The 24,994-nt window shown below is 35.8% G+C and overlaps 2 protein-coding genes across 2 annotated transcripts; one reads left to right on the forward strand and one right to left on the reverse strand.

Moving 5' to 3' along the window:
* Window positions 1-18,936: 18,936 nt before the first annotated feature.
* LOC130047047 (uncharacterized) lies at window positions 18,937-21,285 on the forward strand. The gene is made up of 3 exons (XM_056141171.1): window positions 18,937-19,140; window positions 19,335-19,353; window positions 19,835-21,285. The coding sequence occupies exons 1-3, from the start codon at window positions 19,117-19,119 to the stop codon at window positions 21,016-21,018; spliced, it is 1,227 nt and encodes a 408-aa protein (XP_055997146.1). The 5' UTR covers window positions 18,937-19,116; the 3' UTR covers window positions 21,019-21,285.
* Window positions 21,286-21,315: 30 nt separating this feature from the next.
* On the reverse strand, window positions 21,316-24,721 carry LOC125658387 (uncharacterized). Its single transcript, XM_056141170.1, has 7 exons — window positions 23,967-24,721; window positions 23,645-23,790; window positions 23,249-23,468; window positions 22,927-23,120; window positions 22,595-22,663; window positions 22,138-22,373; window positions 21,316-21,987 (listed from the first exon to the last, which is right to left on the reverse strand). Exons 1-7 carry the CDS (start codon window positions 24,175-24,177, stop codon window positions 21,774-21,776), a joined length of 1,290 nt encoding a protein of 429 aa, XP_055997145.1. The 5' UTR covers window positions 24,178-24,721; the 3' UTR covers window positions 21,316-21,773.
* Between the last annotated feature and the right edge of the window lie 273 nt (window positions 24,722-24,994).

Below are 24,994 nucleotides of genomic sequence, written 5' to 3' on the forward strand. Positions count from 1 at the left end.
CTATCAGATTGTCGGACTATCGGACCGTCGGACTACTGGACCGTCGGACTATTGGGCCGTCGAACTATCGGACCGTCGGACTATTGGGCCGTCGGACTATCGGACCGTCGGAATACTGGGCGGTCACCGTGAAGGTTACCACACATCAATGAAATTCTCTTCCCTGTTGATGTGGTCTTTCAGGTTGACTGATACATTTTTAAGCTGTCCATCGGATAGGATCAAGCCTTGTTAGAGGAAGCTGGTGTCTGAGAAAGTTGAAAGAAGGGAGACGTTTAACCTCTTATTTTGTCTCTAAGTGCTGAGGTGTGAGTACTTCCAATAATGGAAAAAATTAAATAGTATACCATATTATATTAATGCAATTCGGTAAGATATAAATGAAAGGTGAAGATAACGAACAGTGATAACTCTCATGATTCCTATAAACAATACAAAATAGAGAATTAGGCAAACACGGACCCCTGGACACACCAGACGTGGGAACAGGTGCCTAGGAAGAGTAAGCATCCCCTGTCGACTGGTCACATCCGCCGTGGACCCTCTATCGTGATCGGGTAAACGGAACTATCTGCAGTCAAAACTAGATGCTGTCATGAGACAGTAATATACGCACGTAAGTGTTTGCCTTTAAATATACTCTCCGTCCAAATGGCGGATCCAGAGGGGAATCCGGGGATTGGCACCCCCTCCCTTTCTGTGGGACATCTTTGTAGTTTTTTTATATATATATATATATATATATATGATACTGCTAATATTTGTAGGCAATTATTTTTAATGTACAAGTTAAATAAAAGATTAACTAGCACTGGATGATACACGTATATTTATTTTTATCAATTCATTTTTTTTTTATTTCTGGAACACCCCCCCCCCTTTATATCGCTGAATCCTATAATGTTTAACTAGCAAAGAAGCCACAGTGTGATTTGGCTACGTCATTGCATCCTCAGTTCCAACAGGGGATGGAGAAGTTGACTCAGTAATTTGACAACTCCGCCTAACGCTATTAAAACAAAGTACGTACTTAAAGCCAAACCTCGATATACCAAATCTTCAAAACACGACTGAATTCATTGTTTAAACTTACATTTTCACTACATACCGTTTCAACTGCCTAACAGAGAGAGAGAGAGAGAGAGAGAGAGAGAGAGAGAGAGAGAGAAAGTTCAAACGAAAGAAATTGCCGTTGTCAATAAAAGCGACGAGGCTTATATTACTTCGCATTGCGATGGTTATAAAGGGCAAGTGACTGTAATCGCAAATGAAAGTTCCTAGCAGAAACAACACATAAGACATGGGCGGATCCAGAAGGGGGAGGGTCCAGGGCGTCCTGATCCCCCTCCCCTTTGGAGAACCAAACAATTTAAGATTTCTTCAATTTTAACGAGACTTTGAGTCCAAATGATATGAAAGGTAGATACTTACATGTTTTTGTACTACCAATTGCTTCATTCAAATTTATCAACACCAGTATAATTATCATTTAATTCTAGGATAAATAAGACGACACACTGATAAAATATTTACGATATTTTCCTCAGATGCAAGTATCGCTTTTAAAAAGAATTCTTAAAAAGTATATGTAACATGAAAATTTTTGTTTAAGAAATAGAGAATTTGAAAGTGAAAAGGAAGTGCCAGGAAATGTTCAGAATGCATGACAGAATGCAGGAGTTGCACCATATAGCCTACAGCTTCTGGGGGCCTAGGCCGCCCCCAGCCTACTGGGAGTAACTCTCTCTCTCTCTCTCTCTCTCTCTCTCTCTCTCTCTCTCTCATTTCTTTGCGATATTAGACATAGAGAGCGGATGGATGTTGTGAAAAGTATCTAAAAGATCAAGTGCCGACCCTCCCCACCCCACTTCAAAAATTCCTGCATCCGTTTCTGTAAGATCTACTTCACAAGCTCATATTACAGAGATCGAATGGTACCCTAATTTGGTATCCAGGTTTTCTGCAATTCGTTCCCAAGGAGCACGAACCTTTTTCAAAACATTTTTTTTAATGGTTTATTGGGGGTTTGATAAAACATTTTTTCAAAACGTTCTAAAAATGTTTTTAAAACATTTCGTCTTTTTGTAAATTGTGTTAAAAACGTGTAAAAAGCATTTTTATTTTTATTCTTGAAAAGGTTTTCTAATCTGTTTAATGAATTGTTTCAGAAATATTTTTTAAGCGTTTCATTAAACAGTTTTTCAGTCCCTGATTAAAACGTTTTTTTTCAAACGTTTTAAGAATGTTATGTTGACATTTCTGATAATCATTTTAGAAAATGTTGATATGACATTTTCTTAAAACAGTCTAAGTACGTTTTCAAAAAGTGTCATTAAAATGATATTTTAAATATCTTTATTGAACATTTCAAAAACGTTTTTCAAATGTTTCTGAAAAAAAATGTATGAAAATATTTATACAACGTTTTACTAAATAGATTAAAAACTATTTCATTGCATGTTACAAAAATGTTTTATGGAAACCCTTTAGAATTTCATAACAAATACTTTTGAACAATTTCAGACATCTGTTTTTTATTTATTTTACAATTTTTATATTTTTTTCAATTGAAACAGATAAACATCTACTTTGATGTGTGGAAAGACTAAGAGTGCAGTTTTGTAACAACTCATTTCATAATTACTGAGACATATAATTAAATTATTACACATGTCTCTGATAAATATAAAATACTTAATTCTGATATGTCAGATCATTCTTGAAAAATATTAATATAGAGTAGTTGGGCAACAGTTTTTAATTGACGATATGAATTTGAATAAAAAATGGTTGAAGTAAAAGAAGTCTTTTTTTTCTCAATTGAAGACCATTTAAAATTATCAACATTATAATGTGTATCATTAGCTTTTTTTTTTTAATTTTAAATTCTAAAAGGGATTTTTTTAAGTCAACTTATTTTTAGTGACATTGATTTTTTAGGATATTTTTATCAAGTTATAATTTGTTTTAAGTAGAAACTACTTGAAGTCATGATCATATGTGATTTTGAAGAATCTGTTGATGTGACAATTGTTTGCATTTTTATAGATGATAACAAAGTTATATCATGGAAGTACTAAACAAAATATAATGCACAAACTTCCTATTACCACAGTGCCTATTATACATAACTTAAACCAACTGGCATCTCATAAAGCTATGTTAATTGAATTTATTATATACTTTCAATTTCATCTCTTCTTTTTTCTTTAAACGTTTGCGGGCATATATCACACGATATATGCCCGGAAACATTCCGGCCCGCAAACATTACGTCACAATCAAATTTCTACGCCGTTAATTTTCAAATTTTTCGTGTTTTTCATCTTTTACTCAGTTAAACCGATAAAGTTAATTGTTGTTAAAAATAAAATTATTGTTAGTTTCTAAATGAAATTGAAAGTATATAATAAAAAGGTTATACACTTTGTATGGGAAATATGACGACCTCGTTTTTTGTCGCGAACGGACCTCGCAAGCTCGGTCCGTCTACGCGCCAAAAAACTCGGTCGTCATATTTTCCCATACAAAGTCTATAACCTATAACTATTTACTGATATACTTTGCCTCATGGTGTCATCCCCATAGCAACGACAAGATGTGGACATGCCACATGCTGTGTTTTAATCTAAGGCTTGGTCAGAACAGATTTTTATCAGTAAATACAGTCTCATATTACAAGCCAGAATCTGTGCGTGTGCATTTTTAGTGGAAAGAAACAAAGAGAAACAGTGAAAACATCTTCAAAATGTAAGTATACTTGTATATAAAATATTAAAGAAAAGAATCGCTTTATAATTTATAAGTTTTATTGAAAAATATATTTATGACTAATTAAAAAATAAGTCATATTGTATTGTACTTCTGTAATCAGTTGATTTTCACTCTGGGGATTTTCACCTCAGTTCATGACTCAATTTGAATATTAAATCGGAAAGTTTTATATTGCTGAAACTTGCTTCTGCATTTTATAGTTGTTCCTCGAGTTGTTCATTTTATTGGTAGAGATCGTATCAGGTATAGAATGTGTTATTTTTACTTACCAGAGACATTAATATACAATATATCAATGTCTCTGTATTAACTGAACTAATCAAATGTCATTATAAAGTAAAATAATTTGTAACGAATAAAAAATTTATGGCTTTCGTAGCAACAGGTACACATTTATTAATCTTCAATTACTCCATCGATAATTCGTCAATTTCAAAAAAGCATTGCAAGACCGGAACTGGTCCGTCATATGTTCAGAATATTATTATTTCATTGCGATTAGCTCCCTTTTCTCGCTAAATATCTCTTCCGGTGTAGCGGTGACCACGGTCGCTGGTGCTCAGGGTCGCTCTAAATATAGCGGTAGCCCTGCTGTTCGACGCTCGCATAATTCGACCCATAGGTAATTGTAAACATTTTATATGGTTGTAATCAGCAATTAGTGTGAAGTTTGGTGATGAAAAAAAAACCAAAAGACAATAAAACAATTGGTATTATTGAATTATTTTGTTTTAAAAACCAGAAAATGCTTTGGTTTTTAATTCTACATCTGAAATTGTGATCGGCATATGAACTTCATTTATGCACATATTTTAATAAGAAGACGTGCATTTTAACTAATATATTAAATTATATAACTAGTGCAGCTCCTTTAGCAAAAATATCAACAGAAACTTACTAATAATTATTCATTTTACATGCAAGAATCATCGAGATCGGCATCCCACCAATGTCGTCCTGTACTCGAGCGATCGAGTCTCGACTGATTTATATCATTATGATTATGATAACAATACCTTGAAAGTAAGACAGTGGTTTAAAAAGAAAAAGTAAATAATATTGTTTTTATTGTCTATGATTTAATTGCTAGTATGAATAAATGCGAATCATGATCACACTGTACCAGTTTAATTCAAAACAAAGTTGTGACTCGAATTTCCTCTATTGTGTTTTTTAATATCGAAAAGCCATCAGCTATGTCAATGAAATATTTTTATGTAGATGTTGAAATGCTTAGGTATTTAGTTTTAATTTTTTGCGCAATTACTTATGAATTATGAATTTAAAGCAGATTTTCGACATAGTTTGTGGTCAGAATAATCCAAGCCCCATGACTAATTTTCATTTGTAATTAAATGAGCACAAAGCACAACTATCCAATCCAATAAACTTATCATGGTTATGTAACACTAACCTGACTAAGAAGATAGGTGCCTGTTTTTGACCGACTCAGGTTTACATTTCTAGGTAAACATCATATCTATAGATATATCTAGTGTTTTTCAATGATGATATCAGACATTCAGTATTTGAAAAGTGGATAATTTATGTTGAATTAATGTTAAGAATGGAGATGTGGAGTTCATATCCCATTAAAATAATTTACTTCACGTAGTTCAAAGCACGTGAAATTAGTTTAAATTCATTTCTTTGAAAACATGCCAGAAGAAAATTTATACTGTTCGTTATCTTCACCTTGCATACTAATGCAATAATCAATTATCTTTGGAATGAAAATATGAATTATTTACCCTGTGAAAAACGAATAGAGAACATCCTATATATTGGACATTCTCGAGCATACAGTAAAAATGTGCATAATCATTTGCATGAAATTTCTATATGGTAGAGCCTTGATATTTAGGGGTCAAAGGGCAAGTATTATGACATCATTTACTGATCCTTTTAATTCTTTCTGCATTGAATTTGTCAATTCTCCAAAACATCCCAATTTCCCTCATTGTGATACATTTTAATCTGTGATCCATTTCAATCAGTCTGTTGATTTTTTTGTTGGATTTGAATTATACATTTTTTTCGAAGTAATCTGTAGAGTAGCATAATTTCATGTGAATTTGCAGTTTTTGAGCTACGTCTGTTCTTTAATAACATCAGGTTGCACTCAAATACAGTGGCAAATCTATACCTTACTGTGGGGTTTGGGGGGAGGTTAGCCCATTTAAAAAGAATGATTTAAAATGGTGCATTTTAATGCATTTCTTCCCTTCATTTGTAGTCACCACATCTTTTATATGTTTGGATGTGGTAAAACAGAAAAGAAATATGCTGGTGTGACGTGTTGTCAGTATATTTTTCTGAATTAAAGTTAAAGTAACAGAAAAGCAGTTTTCGAAATTCGTTTAAAACTTAGTACAGACTGGGTTTATGCCAAAACTAGATGACATAGACCTCATCGAATTGGCATAGACCGCAACATTGAAAAAAATAACACAAATTTAAAACATTTTTATTGACTTTTAAAGTACTTATAAAGCATATTTTCTTTCCATTTCCAAAAAGGTGTTCTCTTTTCCTCATAACGTTTATCAGACGTTGACTTGTGGGATAACTCAATTGCTTTAAACTAAGAAAATTAACATACACATTTTGTTATATCCCAATTACAATTGTTATAGACCAGTGCCATTTGACATGGACTCGGTCTATGGTTAACACTAAGAAACATCCTAAAGGTCAGTTATAAAACAGCATCACGCATATTTGTAATATATCAACAAGTAATTTTGAAACAGTTCACTTTCTAATGTTGACTGTCTGGTATCACCCTCATCTTACTGGAGTTTGATAGGCTATATATCAAAATAGCAAAACCGGCTGAAACCTCAAGTGAACTTTTATGATCACCTTTTGTCCGTTGTCTGTCTAAACTTTTTACATTTTCGACTTCTCCAGAACCACTAAGCCAATTTCAACCAAACTTGGCCCAACGCATCCTTGGGTAAAGGGCTTTCAAGTTTGTTCAAATGAAGGGCCATGAGCCTTTCAAAGGGGAGATAATCATAAAAATGCAAAAATAGGGTGGGTTTCATTTAAAAATCTTCGAGAACCACTGGGCCAAAAAAGCTAAAATTTACATTGAAGCTTCCTGGCATATTGCAGACTCAAATTTGTTCAAATCATGGCCCCCGGGTGTTGAATGGGACCACAGTAGGGGGTAAGGTTTTACATACAAATATATAGAATAAATCTTTAAGAATCTTCTTCTCAAGAACCACTGAGCTAGAAAAGCAGAGATTTACATGAAAGCTTCCTGACATAGTTGCAGATTCAAGTTTGCTCAAATCATGGCCCCCGGGTGTTGAATGGGACACAATAGGGGATCAAAGTTTTACATACAAATACATAGGAAGAAACTGTAAAAATCTTTTTCTCAAGAACAGCAAAGTCATGATTATTCATAGTTATATGTAAGCATCTTCAAGTAGTGAAGCAGTTTGCTCAAATCTTAACCCTTCAGGGGTAAGTGAGGAACACAATTGGCAATGGGCAATTTAGTTTTAGATAGGAGGAATGAAGAAATTTGTTTACAAACAGTGATCAGTCTTATCAATATGGAATCATTCTCAGATATTGTAGATTCAAGCTTTTTCAAATCATGACCTCTGATTTCCTTAATTAAATAATTGCCAAAACCATAACATTGTCAATCCCCAAAAAAGTAGACCAGGGGTCATAATGTGAAAGTGCGTTCTTTTTAAACTAGATACAGATATATATTTACAATACGAGGATGTCTGCTAATGTCACTTCTTTTAATAAGACTAAGAAAGAAGGTAATTTTGTGACATCATTGCCCAGCTCATACCACGTGGAGGTATCCTCAAATGAGCCATAATTTTGAATAAAAATTTAAACCCAAATGAAAAATAAAGTCCTTAAATTTTCTTAGTAAGTTGGTGTCGTCAAACTGCTTCCACTGTTCACCAGTGCTGGTCCCTGCAATGAAGAGGTTGCATGTGGACTGCTCTCAGTGGTCTCCCCTGAAATATAAGGTTTTAGTTGTGCACCATGCCTTTTGATTTGCTTCCCATCGAAGGAAAGAAGGGTAAAAACACCAGATTTATTGATTTTAGCGATGGTGTATGGACCCAGCCATTTTTCCTCCTCCTTATGGCCCTTTTTTGTCTTCCGCTTCAGGTTCTGTAGAAGAACGTTATCATTGACTTGGAAGGTGTGCCGAATGATATTATGACGCTTGTCATAGTCTAACTTCTGCTTCTCCTGGGCACGGGAAATGTTGTCCTCGGCTTCCTGAAAATTTTTATTTCTGCATTCAATAGAGTGCTTAATTCGATTATCGGTAATTTCAGCAAAGCTTACCTCTGTTGAGGGTTCAATTTCGTTTTGAAGCCCCATCCTAGGTGTCCGTAGCTCCCGTAAATAGACTGGTGAGTAGCCGGTGGACGACTGAGTGGTCATATTGATGGCTGAAACGACATGGTCGATGTATTTTGGCCAGTCACCTTCATTATCATGCATAACTTTTCTCAGACTCTGCTTCAGCGTCTGGTTGGTCCTTTCATCAAGGCCGTTGGCTTGGGGGTGGTATGGTGTTGTGAAGATGTGTTGGATTCCATAGGTACTGGTGAGCTCCTGAACGATGTGATTTTTGAATTCTGAGCCATTGTCTGTCACCAGTATGCGTGGGGCACCATGTCGCAGAATGGTTTTGAGGAGGAAGGCAGCTATGGTGTTTGCAGTTTTATCTTGCACAGCTACAGCTTCCACCCATTTAGAGAAGTAATCTGTAATAGTAATTACATGTTTATAACCATCTTGTGACTCTTTGATGTTGCATACATCCATACCTATCTTGTTCCACACATCTGTAGCCACTGGTATAACTGGCAGAGGAGGGGCTGTTGATGGGGCAGCATTGGCAGATCGCTGACATCTATCGCATTCTTTCACCTGTAATATTAAATATACCACAATTATTTTATTGTGCTGTCAATCATATGCATGGACTAATCAACATTTTATTGTTGAAAGTTTTTAGTTCCATAAAGTCAAAGACTTGTGAGTTATTCTGATTGAAGAGAGATTGGTGTCCGTCTGTGTTTTGTCTGAAAACCTTTCATATACTTAAATTATCTAGTTCAAATCAAACCGCCACCCATTTGCACCTTGTGCAACTTTTACAGACCATACCCTAGTCAGTTGTGACAAAATATGAAACGGTCATTCTGATGAGCGACCCCAGACACCGACGCTCATAATTAATTCAAAATAATTATTTTCCCCATTTTTTCTCTCCTGAATTCTGAAACTACACTTCAATTAGCTATTTCAAATCAAACCGCCACCCATTTGCACCTTGTGCAACTTTTAAAGACCATACCCTAGTCAGTTGTGACAAAATATGAAACGGTCATTCTGATGAGCGACCCCAGACACCGACGCTCATAATTAATTCAAAATAATTATTTTCCCCATTTTTTCTCTCCCGAATTCTGAAACTACACTTAAATTATCTAGTTCAAATCAAACCGCCACCCATTTGCACCTTGTGCAACTTTTACAGACCATACCCTAGTCAGTTCTGACAAAATATGAAACGGTCATTTTGAAGAGCGACCCCAGACACCGTCGCTCATAGTTAATTCAAAATAATTATGTTCCCCATTTATTCTCTCCCGAATTCTGAAACTACACTTAAATTATCTAGTTCAAATCAAACCGCCACCCATTTGCACCTTGTGCAACTTTTACAGACCATACCCTAGTCAGTTGTGACAAAATATGAAACGGTCATTCTGATGAGCGACCCCAGACACCGACGCTCATAATTAATTCAAAATAATTATTTTCCCCATTTTTTCTCTCCTGAATTCTGAAACTACACTTCAATTATCTAGTTCAAATCAAACCACCACCCATTTGCACCTTGTGCAACTTTTACAGACCATACCCTAGTCAGTTGTGACAAAATATGAAACGGTCATTTTAAAGAGCGACCCCAGACACCGACGCTCATAATTAATTCAAAATAATTATTTTCCCCATTTTTTCTCTCCCGAATTCTGAAACTACACTTAAATTATCTAGTTCAAATCAAACCGCCACCCATTTGCACCTTGTGCAACTTTTACAGATCATACCCTAGTCAGTTGTGACAAAATATGAAACGGTCATTTTGGAGAGCGACCCCAGACACCGACGCTCATAATTAATTCAAAATAATTATTTTCCCCATTTTTTCTCTCCCGAATTCTGAAACTACACTTAAATTATCTAGTTCAAATCAAACCGCCACCCATTTGCACCTTGTGCAACTTTTACAGACCATACCCTAGTCAGTTCTGACAAAATATGAAACGGTCATTCTGATGAGCGACCCCAGACACCGACGCTCATAATTAATTCAAAATAATTATTTTCCCCATTTTTTCTCTCCCGAATTTTGAAACTACACTTAAATTATCTAGTTCAAATCAAACCGCCACCCATTTGCACCTTGTGCAACTTTTACAGACCATACCCTAGTCAGTTCTGACAAAATATGAAACGGTCATTCTGAAGAGCGACCCCAGACACCGACGCTCATAATTAATTCAAAATAATTATTTTCCCCATTTTTTCTCTCCCGAATTCTGAAACTACACTTAAATTATCTAGTTCAAATCAAACCGCCACCCATTTGCACCTTGTGCAACTTTTACAGACCATACCCTAGTCAGTTCTGAGAAAATATGAAACGGTCATTCTGATGAGCGACCCCAGACACCGACGCTCATAGTTAATTCAAAATAATTATTTTCCCCATTTTTTCTCTCCTGAATTCTGAAACTACACTTAAATTATCTAGTTCAAATCAAACCGCAACCCATTTGCACCTTGTGCAACTTTTACAGACCATACCCTAGTCAGTTCTGAGAAAATATGAAACGGTCATTCTGATGAGCGACCCCAGACACCGACGCTCATAGTTAATTCAAAATAATTATTTTCCCCATTTTTTCTCTCCCGAATTCTGAAACTACACTTCAATTAGCTATTTCAAATCAAACCGCCACCCATTTGCACCTTGTGCAACTTTTACAGACCATACCCTAGTCAGTTCTGACAAAATATGAAACGGTCATTCTGATGAGCGACCCCAGACACCGACGCTCATAATTAATTCAAAATAATTATTTTCCCCATTTTTTCTCTCCCGAATTCTGAAACTACACTTAAATTATCTAGTTCAAATCAAACCGCCACCCATTTGCACCTTGTGCAACTTTTACAGACCATACCCTAGTCAGTTGTGACAAAATATGAAACGGTCATTCTGAAGAGCGACCCCAGACACCGACGCTCATAATTAATTCAAAATAATTATTTTCCCCATTTTTTCTCTCCCGAATTCTGAAACTACACTTAAATTATCTAGTTCAAATCAAACCGCCACCCATTTGCACCTTGTGCAACTTTTACAGACCATACCCTAGTCAGTTTTGACAAAATATGAAACGGTCATTCTGATGAGCGACCCCAGACACCGACGCTCATAGTTAATTTAAAATAATTATTTTCCCCATTTTTTCTCTCCTGAATTCTGAAACTACACTTCAATTAGCTATTTCAAATCAAAATGCCACCCATTTGCACCTTGTGCAACTTTTACAGACCATACCCTAGTCAGTTCTGACAAAATATGAAACGGTCATTTTGAAGAGCGACCCCAAACACCGACGCTCATAATTAATTCAAAATAATTATTTTCCCCATTTTTTCTCTCCCGAATTCTGAAATTACACTCTGAGACCATACCCTAGTCAGTTGTGACAAAATATGAAACGGTCATTCTGATGAGCGACCCCAGACACCGACGCTCATAATTAATTCAAAATAATTATTTTCCCCATTTTTTCTCTCCCGAATTTTGAAACTACACTTAAATTATCTAGTTCAAATCAAACCGCCACCCATTTGCACCTTGTGCAACTTTTACAGACCATACCCTAGTCAGTTCTGACAAAATATGAAACGGTCATTCTGAAGAGCGACCCCAGACACCGACGATCATAATTAATTCAAAATAATTATTTTCCCCATTTTTTCTCTCCCGAATTCTGAAACTACACTTAAATTATCTAGTTCAAATCAAACCGCCACCCATTTGCACCTTGTGCAACTTTTACAGACCATACCCTAGTCAGTTCTGAGAAAATATGAAACGGTCATTCTGATGAGCGACCCCAGACACCGACGCTCATAGTTAATTCAAAATAATTATTTTCCCCATTTTTTCTCTCCCGAATTCTGAAACTACACTTAAATTATCTAGTTCAAATCAAACCGCCACCCATTTGCACCTTGTGCAACTTTTACAGACCATACACTAGTCAGTTGTGACAAAATATGAAACGGTCATTTTGAAGAGCGACCCCAGACACCGACGCTCATAGTTAATTCAAAATAATTATTTTCCCCATTTTTTCTCTCCCGAATTCTGAAACTACACTTCAATTAGCTATTTCAAATCAAACCGCCACCCATTTGCACCTTGTGCAACTTTTACAGACCATACCCTAGTCAGTTCTGACAAAATCTGAAACGGTCATTTTGAAGAGCGACCCCACACACCGACGCTCATAATTAATTCAAAATAATTGTTTTCCCCATTTTTTCTCTCCCGAATTCTGAAACTACACTTAAATTATCTAGTTCAAATCAAACCGCCACCCATTTGCACCTTGTGCAGCTTTTACAGACCATACCCTAGTCAGTTGTGACAAAATATGAAACGGTCATTTTGGAGAGCGACCCCAGACACCGACGCTCATAATTAATTCAAAATAATTATTTTCCCCATTTTTTCTCTCCTGAATTCTGAAACTACACTTCAATTAGCTATTTCAAATCAAACCGCCACCCATTTGCACCTTGTGCAACTTTTACAGACCATACCCTAGTCAGTTGTGACAAAATATGAAACGGTCATTCTGAAGAGCGACCCCAGACACCGACGCTCATAGTTAATTCAAAATAATTATTTTCCCCATTTTTTCTCTCCCGAATTCTGAAACTACACTTAAATTATCTAGTTCAAATCAAACCGCCACCCATTTGCACCTTTTGCAACTTTTACAGACCATACCCTAGTCAGTTGTGACAAAATCTGAAACGGTCATTTTGAAGAGCGACCCCAGACACCGACGCTCATAATTAATTCAAAATAATTATTTTCCCCATTTTTTCTCTCCCGAATTCTGAAACTACACTTAAATTATCTAGTTCAAATCAAACCGCCACCCATTTGCACCTTGTGCAACTTTTACAGACCATACCCTAGTCAGTTCTGACAAAATATGAAACGGTCATTCTGATGAGCGACCCCAGACACTGACACTCATAGTTCATTCAAAATAATTATTTTCCCCATTTTTTCTCTCCCGAATTCTGAAACTACACTTAAATTATCTAGTTCAAATCAAACCGCCACCCATTTGCACCTTGTGCAACTTTTACAGACCATACCCTAGTCAGTTCTGACAAAATATGAAACGGTCATTTTGAAGAGCGACCCCAAACACCGACGCTCATAATTAATTCAAAATAATTATTTTCCCCATTTTTTCTCTCCCGAATTCTGAAATTACACTCTGAGACCATACCCTAGTCAGTTGTGACAAAATATGAAACGGTCATTCTGATGAGCGACCCCAGACACCGACGCTCATAATTAATTCAAAATAATTATTTTCCCCATTTTTTCTCTCCCGAATTTTGAAACTACACTTAAATTATCTAGTTCAAATCAAACCGCCACCCATTTGCACCTTGTGCAACTTTTACAGACCATACCCTAGTCAGTTCTGACAAAATATGAAACGGTCATTCTGAAGAGCGACCCCAGACACCGACGCTCATAATTAATTCAAAATAATTATTTTCCCCATTTTTTCTCTCCCGAATTCTGAAACTACACTTAAATTATCTAGTTCAAATCAAACCGCCACCCATTTGCACCTTGTGCAACTTTTACAGACCATACCCTAGTCAGTTCTGACAAAATATGAAACGGTCATTCTGATGAGCGACCCCAGACACCGACGCTCATAGTTAATTCAAAATAATTATTTTCCCCATTTTTTCTCTCCTGAATTCTGAAACTACACTTAAATTATCTAGTTCAAATCAAACCGCAACCCATTTGCACCTTGTGCAACTTTTACAGACCATACCCTAGTCAGTTCTGAGAAAATATGAAACGGTCATTCTGATGAGCGACCCCAGACACCGACGCTCATAGTTAATTCAAAATAATTATTTTCCCCATTTTTTCTCTCCCGAATTCTGAAACTACACTTAAATTATCTAGTTCAAATCAAACCGCCACCCATTTGCACCTTGTGCAACTTTTACAGACCATACACTAGTCAGTTGTGACAAAATATGAAACGGTCATTTTGAAGAGCGACCCCAGACACCGACGCTCATAGTTAATTCAAAATAATTATTTTCCCCATTTTTTCTCTCCCGAATTCTGAAACTACACTTCAATTAGCTATTTCAAATCAAACCGCCACCCATTTGCACCTTGTGCAACTTTTACAGACCATACCCTAGTCAGTTCTGACAAAATCTGAAACGGTCATTTTGAAGAGCGACCCCACACACCGACGCTCATAATTAATTCAAAATAATTGTTTTCCCCATTTTTTCTCTCCCGAATTCTGAAACTACACTTAAATTATCTAGTTCAAATCAAACCGCCACCCATTTGCACCTTGTGCAGCTTTTACAGACCATACCCTAGTCAGTTGTGACAAAATATGAAACGGTCATTTTGGAGAGCGACCCCAGACACCGACGCTCATAATTAATTCAAAATAATTATTTTCCCCATTTTTTCTCTCCTGAATTCTGAAACTACACTTCAATTAGCTATTTCAAATCAAACCGCCACCCATTTGCACCTTGTGCAACTTTTACAGACCATACCCTAGTCAGTTGTGACAAAATATGAAACGGTCATTCTGAAGAGCGACCCCAGACACCGACGCTCATAGTTAATTCAAAATAATTATTTTCCCCATTTTTTCTCTCCCGAATTCTGAAACTACACTTAAATTATCTAGTTCAAATCAAACCGCCACCCATTTGCACCTTTTGCAACTTTTACAGACCATACCCTAGTCAGTTGTGACAAAATCTGAAACGGTCATTTTGAAGAGCGACCCCAGACACCGACGCTCATAATTAATTCAAAATAATTATTTTCCCCATTTTTTCTCTCCCGAATTCTGAAACTACACTTAAATTATCTAGTTCAAATCAAACCGCCACCCATTTGCACCTTGTGCAACTTTTACAGACCATACCCTAGTCAGTTCTGACAAAATATGAAACGGTCATTCTGATGAGCGACCCCAGACACTGACACTCATAGTTCATTCAAAATAATTATTTTCCCCATTTTTTCTCTCCCGAATTCTGAAACTACACTTAAATTATCTAGTTCAAATCAAACCGCCACCCATTTGCACCTTGTGCAACTTTTACAGACCATACCCTAGTCAGTTTTGACAAAATATGAAACGGTCATTTTGAAGAGCGACCCCAGACACCGACGCTCATAGTTAATTCAAAATAATTATTTTCCCCATTTTTTCTCTCCCGAATTCTGAAACTACACCTAAATTATCTAGTTCAAATCAAACCGCCACCCATTTGCACCTTGTGCAGCTTTTACAGACCATAACCTAGTCAGTTCTGAGAAAATATGAAACGGTCATTCTGAAGAGCGACCCCAGACACCGACGCTCATAGTTAATTCAAAATAATTATTTTCCCCATTTTTTCTCTCCCGAATTCTGAAACTACACTTCAATTAGCTATTTCAAATCAAACCGCCACCCATTTGCACCTTGTGCAACTTTTACAGACCATACCCTAGTCAGTTCTGACAAAATCTGAAACGGTCATTTTGAAGAGCGACCCCAGACACCGACGCTCATAATTAATTCAAAATAATTATTTTCCCCATTTTTTCTCTCCCGAATTCTGAAACTACACTTAAATTATCTAGTTCAAATCAAACCGCCACCCATTTGCACCTTGTGCAACTTTTACAGACCATACCCTAGTCAGTTTTGACAAAATATGAAACGGTCATTTTGAAGAGCGACCCCAGACACCGACGCTCATAGTTAATTCAAAATAATTATTTTCCCCATTTTTTCTCTCCCGAATTCTGAAACTACACTTGAATTATCTAGTTCAAATCAAACCGCCACCCATTTGCACCTTGTGCAACTTTTACAGACCATACCCTAGTCAGTTCTGAGAAAATATGAAACGGTCATTCTGATGAGCGACCCCAGACACCGACGCTCATAGTTAATTCAAAATAATTATTTTCCCCATTTTTTCTCTCCCGAATTCTGAAACTACACTTCAATTAGCTATTTCAATTCAAACCGCCACCCATTTGCACCTTGTGCAACTTTTACAGACCATACCCTAGTCAGTTGTGACAAAATCTGAAACGGTCATTTTGAAGAGCGACCCCAGACACCGACGCTCATAATTAATTCAAAATAATTATTTTCCCCATTTTTTCTCTCCCGAATTCTGAAACTACACTTAAATTATCTAGTTCAAATCAAACCGCCACCCATTTGCACCTTGTGCAACTTTTACAGACCATACCCTAGTCAGTTGTGACAAAATATGAAACGGTCATTCTGATGAGCGACCCCAGACACCGACGCTCATAGTTAATTCAAAATAATTATTTTCCCCATTTTTTCTCTCCTGAATTCTGAAACTACACTTCAATTAGCTATTTCAAATCAAACCGCCACCCATTTGCACCTTGTGCAACTTTTACAGACCATACCCTAGTCAGTTGTGACAAAATATGAAACGGTCATTTTGAAGAGCGACCCCAGACACCGACGCTCATAGTTAATTCAAAATAATTAATTTCTCCATTTTTTCTCTCCCGAATTCTGAAACTACACTTAAATTATCTAGTTCAAATCAAACCGCCACCCATTTGCACCTTGTGCAACTTTTACAGACCATACCCTAGTCAGTTCTGACAAAATATGAAACGGTCAATCTGATGAGCGACCCCAGACACCGACGCTCATAATTAATTCAAAATAATTATTTTCCCCATTTTTTCTCTCCCGAATTCTGAAACTACACTTAAATTATCTAGTTCAAATCAAACCGCCACCCATTTGCACCTTGTGCAACTTTTACAGACCATACCCTAGTCAGTTCTGACAAAATATGAAACGGTCATTTTGAAGAGCGACCCCAGACACCGACGCTCATAATTAATTCAAAATAATTATTGTCCCCATTTTTTCTCTCCCGAATTCTGAAACTACACTTAAATTATCTAGTTCAAATCAAACCGCCACCCATTTGCACCTTGTGCAACTTTTACAGACCATACCCTAGTCAGTTGTGACAAAATATGAAACGGTCATTCTGAAGAGCGACCCCAGACACCGACGCTCATAATTAATTCAAAATAATTATTTTCCCCATTTTTTCTCTCCCGAATTCTGAAACTACACATAAATTATCTAGTTCAAATCAAACTGCCACCCATTTGCACCTTGTGCAACTTTTACAGACCATACCCTAGTCAGTTCTGACAAAATATGAAGCTTGTTTTATTACAATATTTTAAAAAGAAGTTATAGTTTCATACAAATCTCTTGGTAGAAAGTTACATACACTTTCTCTTAATGAAAATATGAAATAAAATTAATCATTGACCACACACATTTTTAGAAAATTAGATTTTCTTATTTATACAAAGGGCAGACAACTCTTCTAAAAAGTCTTAAGTGCAAAAATGTCAGCTTCGAATCATTCACCAGTCATGTGAATTTCATCTGCTACACTTTCATCATTATTTGACAATAAACATTTATGTTGATCTAAATCCTTCAAAATTCTTCATTATCCTTTCATTATACATGGCATACCTTAATTCAAAATATAAAGAAGTCTACATATCTATGCAGTTGCGGATTTAGAGGGGGTGGGGGTGAGTCCCCTCCCCTAGGTCTTCTTATTTCTTTTAACCACAACCAAAGATATAAAGCATGTGGTGACTATAAATGAAAGGAAGAAGGAGCAAGAAATTCGGTCAATAATGCATTAAAATGTCCCATTTTAAATCTTCTTTTTTTTCAACATTTTCCCGGGGGAGGAACAAAAATTTCTTTCGAACATGCATTGACATGCACCATATTAAATCATTCCTTTTGAAAGAACAAGAGCCACGAATACCCAAATATGGCCCTGTGATTTTGAGTAAAATAAAGTATCTTCATTCCAATATTTCATCATGGTATGAAATAGCTTAGACCTTCTTCTTTATCAATCCAGTGTGTTTTTCCGCGAAAATTCACGCATATAGAAATTATAACATGCAGAACCCATAACAGTTGTGTTATTTTTGTAAAAGCTGATAATTTCCAACAATATGCACCAAAAAATTGTATAACCCCCGGGCATCGATCCAATAAATCTTAATGAATTGTAAATCAGTATATTACATACTGCACAGAAGTTAAGAGTTTTTTTGGATCGAGGCCTGGGGGATAAGTGAATTTTTACTTTTTATGTTCTGCAAATAACCGGAATTTCACATTCCATGCACGGAATCCGAATACTTTTCCAAACTATAGGTTTAATACAAATCGTAATATTTAAAATTTTAGTTGGGGATTGTTCCATTGTCTTTTTACGAAACCAGTAATTATTCAAAGTTAATAAAATAGGATTATTTCAAACAATATTATTGAAATAAAACCGGATCCGCGCCATCGTCGGAATCGGGCTATGTACATCAATTGATTTTGCCCCCAAAATTTCAAATAGATTATATGCTCAATTTATGAACTTGAATATATATGTAACCATGTTAGGGATAGTTACAAAAACCTTGCACTAGTTAACAGTTTTAGTTATTTGATCAACCAATTACGAAGCTAAGTCCTCCAATCCACTCCAGATACAATCGAGATCCACCCATCGTCTGCGCCGCACCTTTTCGTTATACGTTATCACACTATATATATTTTAATAGTTTACGCCAGCACCGTTTCCGGTTTTAAATATTAGTCACGGTTTATGGGGGATACTGAAAACGCTTTATCAATTAAATGCTTGAAGTAAACAATGTGAAATATTGTTGTGTTCCACTTTGTGGTGGTTTTGGGGGTCACAAGTTTCCCACAGATCAGGAATTACTCTTGAAATGGAGGGTAGCGATCAAACGGATGGATAGGAAAACAAAAAAAATATGGAACCCAGGAAAAGAAGACGTTGTTTGCCATATACACTTCACAGAAGATGACTACAAAATCACCGAATCAGGTTAGATCGAGGTCCTATCAATCAGTTATATAAAGCTGCATCGTCAATTGATTTGTTGAATTGTTTGAATTTTTCCTTCTTTCAAATATTGATTTATAAAGTTTCTTCATTTTGTCTTGTATTCGTGTATTGATAACGTTCTTTTTTACATTCTTGAATGCGTTGCTTTGTGGTTTGTTTTTACTCTTTTTCAGGTGCAACTACTGACATGTGGTATGTATCACAGTATTCATTTAATATAATACTAGGCTATATGACGAGACATATACTGCTTTGATAAAACGTTACAGGATGAAAGAGTGCTATGATACCATATATGTATATATATATATATATACACATATAACCAGCTGAGTCCTGGTCTCCACACAATGTAATTAAAATTAGATCTTCCATCCGCTCCCCAAACTGGGGAGCGGATGGAAGATCTAATTTTAATTAGATTGGGTCTCCACATTAACAATCACCATTTTCTGGTGTTATTTTCATATATTTGGTGACACCCCCCCCCCCCCACACCTAATATTTTTTACAGTAGAAGTGACTGCTAAAAATGCAAGGTTGAATTTGCTACATGACTATTTATGTAAATCAATTATAACAAATCTAGTTTATAATTAGCGAATCTTAAAGCTTTTAAATATAAAGTATAACTTACAACCAACATTCCTGTAACATATTCAATTTGTGACAGGTGAACGAAGACGACTTAAGTATGGAGCTGCGCCCTCTGTTTTTGACTTCAAGAATACCAGTACTACCCAGGAATCTGACAGAGCTAAGCGAAAGAGGCTGCGAGAGTCTACTCAAGATACATGTACTCCAATGATTGAAGACCTGCCCATATATATGGATGAATTGATTGTACATCACAAAGTTGTCGTAGATCAGTCATCTACAAGTATGTCCACATCCATGCCAGAAGAAATGTGTTCAACAGCTGAGAAAGAAATCCAGTGTGACATACCTACCTTAGGTAGATTTTCAATTGAAGGTATGAAACTGGACACTAAGATGCTTTCTTATTACACTGGTTTGAATGGCTATGATCATTTCATGCTTCTCTTTAATATTCTTGGGCCAGCAGCTTTTGACTTGAATTACAAATGTGGCTTATTAAGTCCACAAGATCAGTTGTTTTTAACTCTGATGAAACTCAGACAAGCAAAAGAAGATGTGGAACTTGCTATGCTCTTTAAAGTCTGTGAATCTACTGTTTCTAAAATTGTAACAACTTGGATTAACTTTTTGTATTTTCAATTAAAAGAGTTAGAGGAACAATTCTGGCCTTCTAAAGACATCATTAAAGAACATATGCCAACAGATTTTGCTAAAAAGTTTCCCAATACATGCGTAATTTTAGATGCAACCGAGCAACCAATTCACAAACCATCAAATGTTGAGGCACAATCCAAAACATGGTCTTCTTATAAACACAAAAACACGTTGAAAACCATGGTAGGTGTAAATCCAAATGGAGCAGTATCTTATGCATCCTCTACTTATGGGGGCTCTGTGTCTGACAGACAAATCATTGAACACTCTACTCTGCTAGATGTAGGCAAATTTGATGCTGGTGACAGCATTATGGCAGATCGGGGAATTCTTGTTCAAGATTTATTTGAGAATCAGAATGTTTTTATTAATACACCCACGTTTCTCAAGGGCAAAAGCCAACTTGACCCCGAAGAAATAGTTAGAAATAGGCGAGTTGCCTCAAAACGTATTCATGTAGAGAGGGTGATTGGGCTTGCAAAGAGGTTCAAAATTTTGAAACATGAGCTACCAATGTCAAAAATCCCCCTAGCTTCCAGAATTGTGTACATTTGTTTTATGTTGTCAAATTTTAGGAATTGCATTGTTGATAAAAGTGCTTAAACATGTGCCAGTAGTATATCAAAATGTACATGCATACATGTCTAAGTTTAATAAATGTATGCCCTGCACATACAGTGAATCCCTTGAAAGTTGTGTTCATATTTCTGCTTACAAGTTTTAAATGTATCGTACATTTTTTGTATCCTTTATGCAACATGTGCTGTCAATATTCAAAGGGATACATCATACAAGGATCTTGGTAGACATATCAACTTTTAAGTGTAAAAGCTATTTACCTTGAAAGGGTCAAAGTACAATATCTTTTTTTAAAAATCAATTTAAAAAGTTTAACACTTTATATAACCAACATCTATGCATTGTTACATGTATATTGTCAATACAGAAAATTTCATATCATGGATATGCAATGTATTTCATCTGAAATTGATTGGTATTCTGGGCAGAAACTTAGGCAAAAAAACATGAAGAATCATTTGCAGACTCTAATCAAATCATGAATACAAAAAAGATTCTGTATAAAAAAAATGAACTGTCTCGATAAATCATTTAGAAGAAACTTTTACACAAGTTTGCATATATGCTTCCACTTTACAGCAAGGATAACAAGTATGGCATGAAAAATTTATCATAGAATACATCAAGCTTTGGAAGAAGAAAATTCTGGCAACATTCTACATCAATATGTACTTTCTGGATGAACAAATCTTTGAAAGTGTATACAACAAAATAGCAAATTTGTTTTTTGGCAATAAGCATTTGGCCTTGTATTTGGAAAAAATATTTAGAGGTGGGTTTCATTTCATTTCACCAGTTACAGAGTCCATTGTTAGATATGGGAAGTACTTTCCAGGCTGAATCTTCTCAAAGCGACCAGCAAAGGGACATTTGACTTCAATTAGTGCATCATTGCCAACGAGTCCATCCGGTGATGCCCCCAAGTAAGGTCGATCCATATCAACAAAGAAACCACATCTTTGAACACCTTGGCCAGTCTCTCTTTCAAAGGATCTGTAATGAGAGATAAAAATAAGAAAAGGCATATAATATATGTAAATAATAATTTACTGATTTGACCAATGCTTATATAGAGCGTTAAGATTTACAAACCAGGTCTCTGCTGTACACGTGATTGTCTGACTAGCTCACACTAAAACATACCTAATAGCACGTGTCTCGTAGGTACGTCCATGGACTAGAGCTTCACTGTGAAATACAGCAGCAGAAGGCTGGTATAGAGACTCGCAGAGTTTCTGCCTATTACGCCTATCTTTAGCTAAACAGATATCTCCAAATCTTGAGGCTGTGATCCGCCATGATCTCTCCTTGAACCAATTATTTGAGCTGGCTTGTCCACGTGTCTGCTCCTCAATGGCAACTACTTTATCTGCTGTTACCTTTAAAAAATTGTATATAACAAAAACCATATATCTTGTACTGTGTTTTGTAGTATAAAATTGCATGGTATTAGTAATACATATGAACATGAGAAAAAATCCTTGCAATCAATTTACATTGCACATTATATCTTATTTTAACACATATACAACATTTGCACAAATGTCATAAAATTTAATTTTGTTGAAATGCAGTTTGAGCCAATTAACAAAAGACCTACCTCAACAGCTCGTTGAACCCAATACTCTGTGAAGGGTCTTTCCAAATAATCATGGTCCAATACTGCTGCCTAGTGAAACAAAAGGTGTTACAGTTTGTTTGTTATTAAACACTTTATTTTATATGTGCAGTTTTACCCATCACTACTTACTGCTTTAGATTAACAGACTTATAATTTTAAAATCAACATTTTATATGCATTACTAATATAGCTTGCTATAAGTTCACTAGCGAGATACTTTTGACTTGACGCTGCTTATAATTAGCGATGTACAGGGACATTAAGTGAGATTCTTGCTTGTGTGAGTAATGCATTTTCATGCTTATGTTTACCTGAATATTTGCTTTCTCGATGAGATATCTGTATGTCAGATTGTCTGAGGTCTCTGCACAATGGTTTAAGACCATATTGCGAACCCTATCCGGGTAACCAGCTACACCTTTTAGATGTTCAGGGCGGGGATCATTTAAAAAATCATCAGTCAGATTCCGCTTCCTGGGCAGATCTTCAGCTTTGACTGGTGAACCTATATCAAAATTTGAATATGTTAAACATGTGGAAAAAAATAAATTATTGTACTTGATTCAATATATGGTCATAAAACTATTGCTTCTGTTCATCATGGAACATCACATAATATTCATGTATTTTTACCTGAGTATGAATGTTTGGGTTTATGAAATGTGTGCAGGTTTTCTGTGCATGATCTCTGAATCCTCAAACCTTTTCCTTCAGAACAAGAGAGTAAAACTATGGCAACAGCAGCAAGATGCTTGCAAGTTTCATGGGGACCTCGTCCTGCAGGACACTCACAATGGCTGTTCAAGATGTCTCCCGAGTTTTTGTCAAATTTTAATTTGAAGTTGTATGTTACCTTTAATTTGAAATACATACATGTATTCTGGGTAATATAATTTTTTTTAGTTATTTTTACAAAAATATCTCAGTACAAAGTAATAAAATAAGAGAAAATAACTGATAACATACACGGTACATGTACAATTAGTACTACAATGTATATTATATCCACAAATTAAATGTAATACTTGCCTTTGTTTTCATGGCTGCGCCAACAATGCCTGTAAAGAACAGGGAATTATCTTCCTTTAAATATGACACAGCCAAGACTCTATCACTTTCAACAAGCAGCCTTCCTTTCTCGATAGCCTTGACATCACCAGTGCTTTGTCTGTCACCTACACATAAGTACAAGCTCATGATTTTAAAATTTATTTACTCATAAACACATAATTATATATATGTACAAATTATTCTATAAGATATTACACATTCATTAAATGACTCCTAATGTTAGATGTATGTTTTGCAAAAATGTTGTTCTTAATCATACAAGTAAATTATAAGAACAAACCTGCTAATCTATGTACAAAATACATGTCTATCTGTTCAATGCATATCTCTGGGATTTCTTCTTTATGTGATTCCTGGAGCTGTTGAAATCCCCTCGTTGGCCAATCAACTTCCAAAGGCTCAGGTATATGAATTGGGTCATTCTTGAAATCTTTATTTCTATCATATGCCTTAAGCTTACAATAAAGTACTGTACAATGTCCACTTCCCATAAAAAAAATATTAGGTACCAAGACGTACTAGTACATGTCAGTGAATGCCATTGTATCATGTATTACAATAACAACAGTCCGTATAGTACTATAATTATTACGTATAATTGATGACATAAATATAACTTATATCACATTAATTTATTGAATTTTGATGCATTTTGATAAAAGAATTGTCGCACTGAGCATCAAAACAATATCTAGGCATAATCATGCCGGCGTAAACATCCTCCGTCGTCTGCATGGGTGCAGAGCTACGAATTTGTTGAAATATTACAAACGAAAATAACGGCTATGAGGTATGAAACTACAAACCTGTCTATAAGGTCGGCTTTTCTGCCTCTCGTGGTGGCTCCTTTTTTCTTTAACTCGTCTTTGAGTCGAGAGACGGAAAACTTTACGTAAGTTTCTCTTTCCATTTCAGTGTTTACAAGCGTCTAAGTGAAATAAAGCGTTTTAACGTATCCCCCATAACGACATAATTTTTAGAACCGGTAACGGTCGTCGGCGAATACCATTATCTGAAGGCCGTTGAATTTAATAAATATCTAGCTTCACATGTTTCATCTCCGTGCATTCAGTTTTCTTGGCACTGATGAGCATGTTGAAATCGCTGTCGCAGTACATATAAAGACTTGGGGGACCGAGGGGTGCCCAACTCGATAGGCTACTTTGATGCGAAGATATATTGGCCTATCCCGTATTGTTTAATGATTTCTAAAGTTATAGTATAATATATGGGTACCAGAAATTTTTTTAGGCGTACACATAACAATATAAAGAATAGACTGTAGGCTACAAGTCCCAGAGCTACAGA

The sequence above is a fragment of the Ostrea edulis genome, chromosome 6 (assembly GCF_947568905.1).
Source record: "Ostrea edulis chromosome 6, xbOstEdul1.1, whole genome shotgun sequence".
NCBI classification, from domain to species: Eukaryota; Metazoa; Mollusca; class Bivalvia; order Ostreida; family Ostreidae; genus Ostrea; species Ostrea edulis.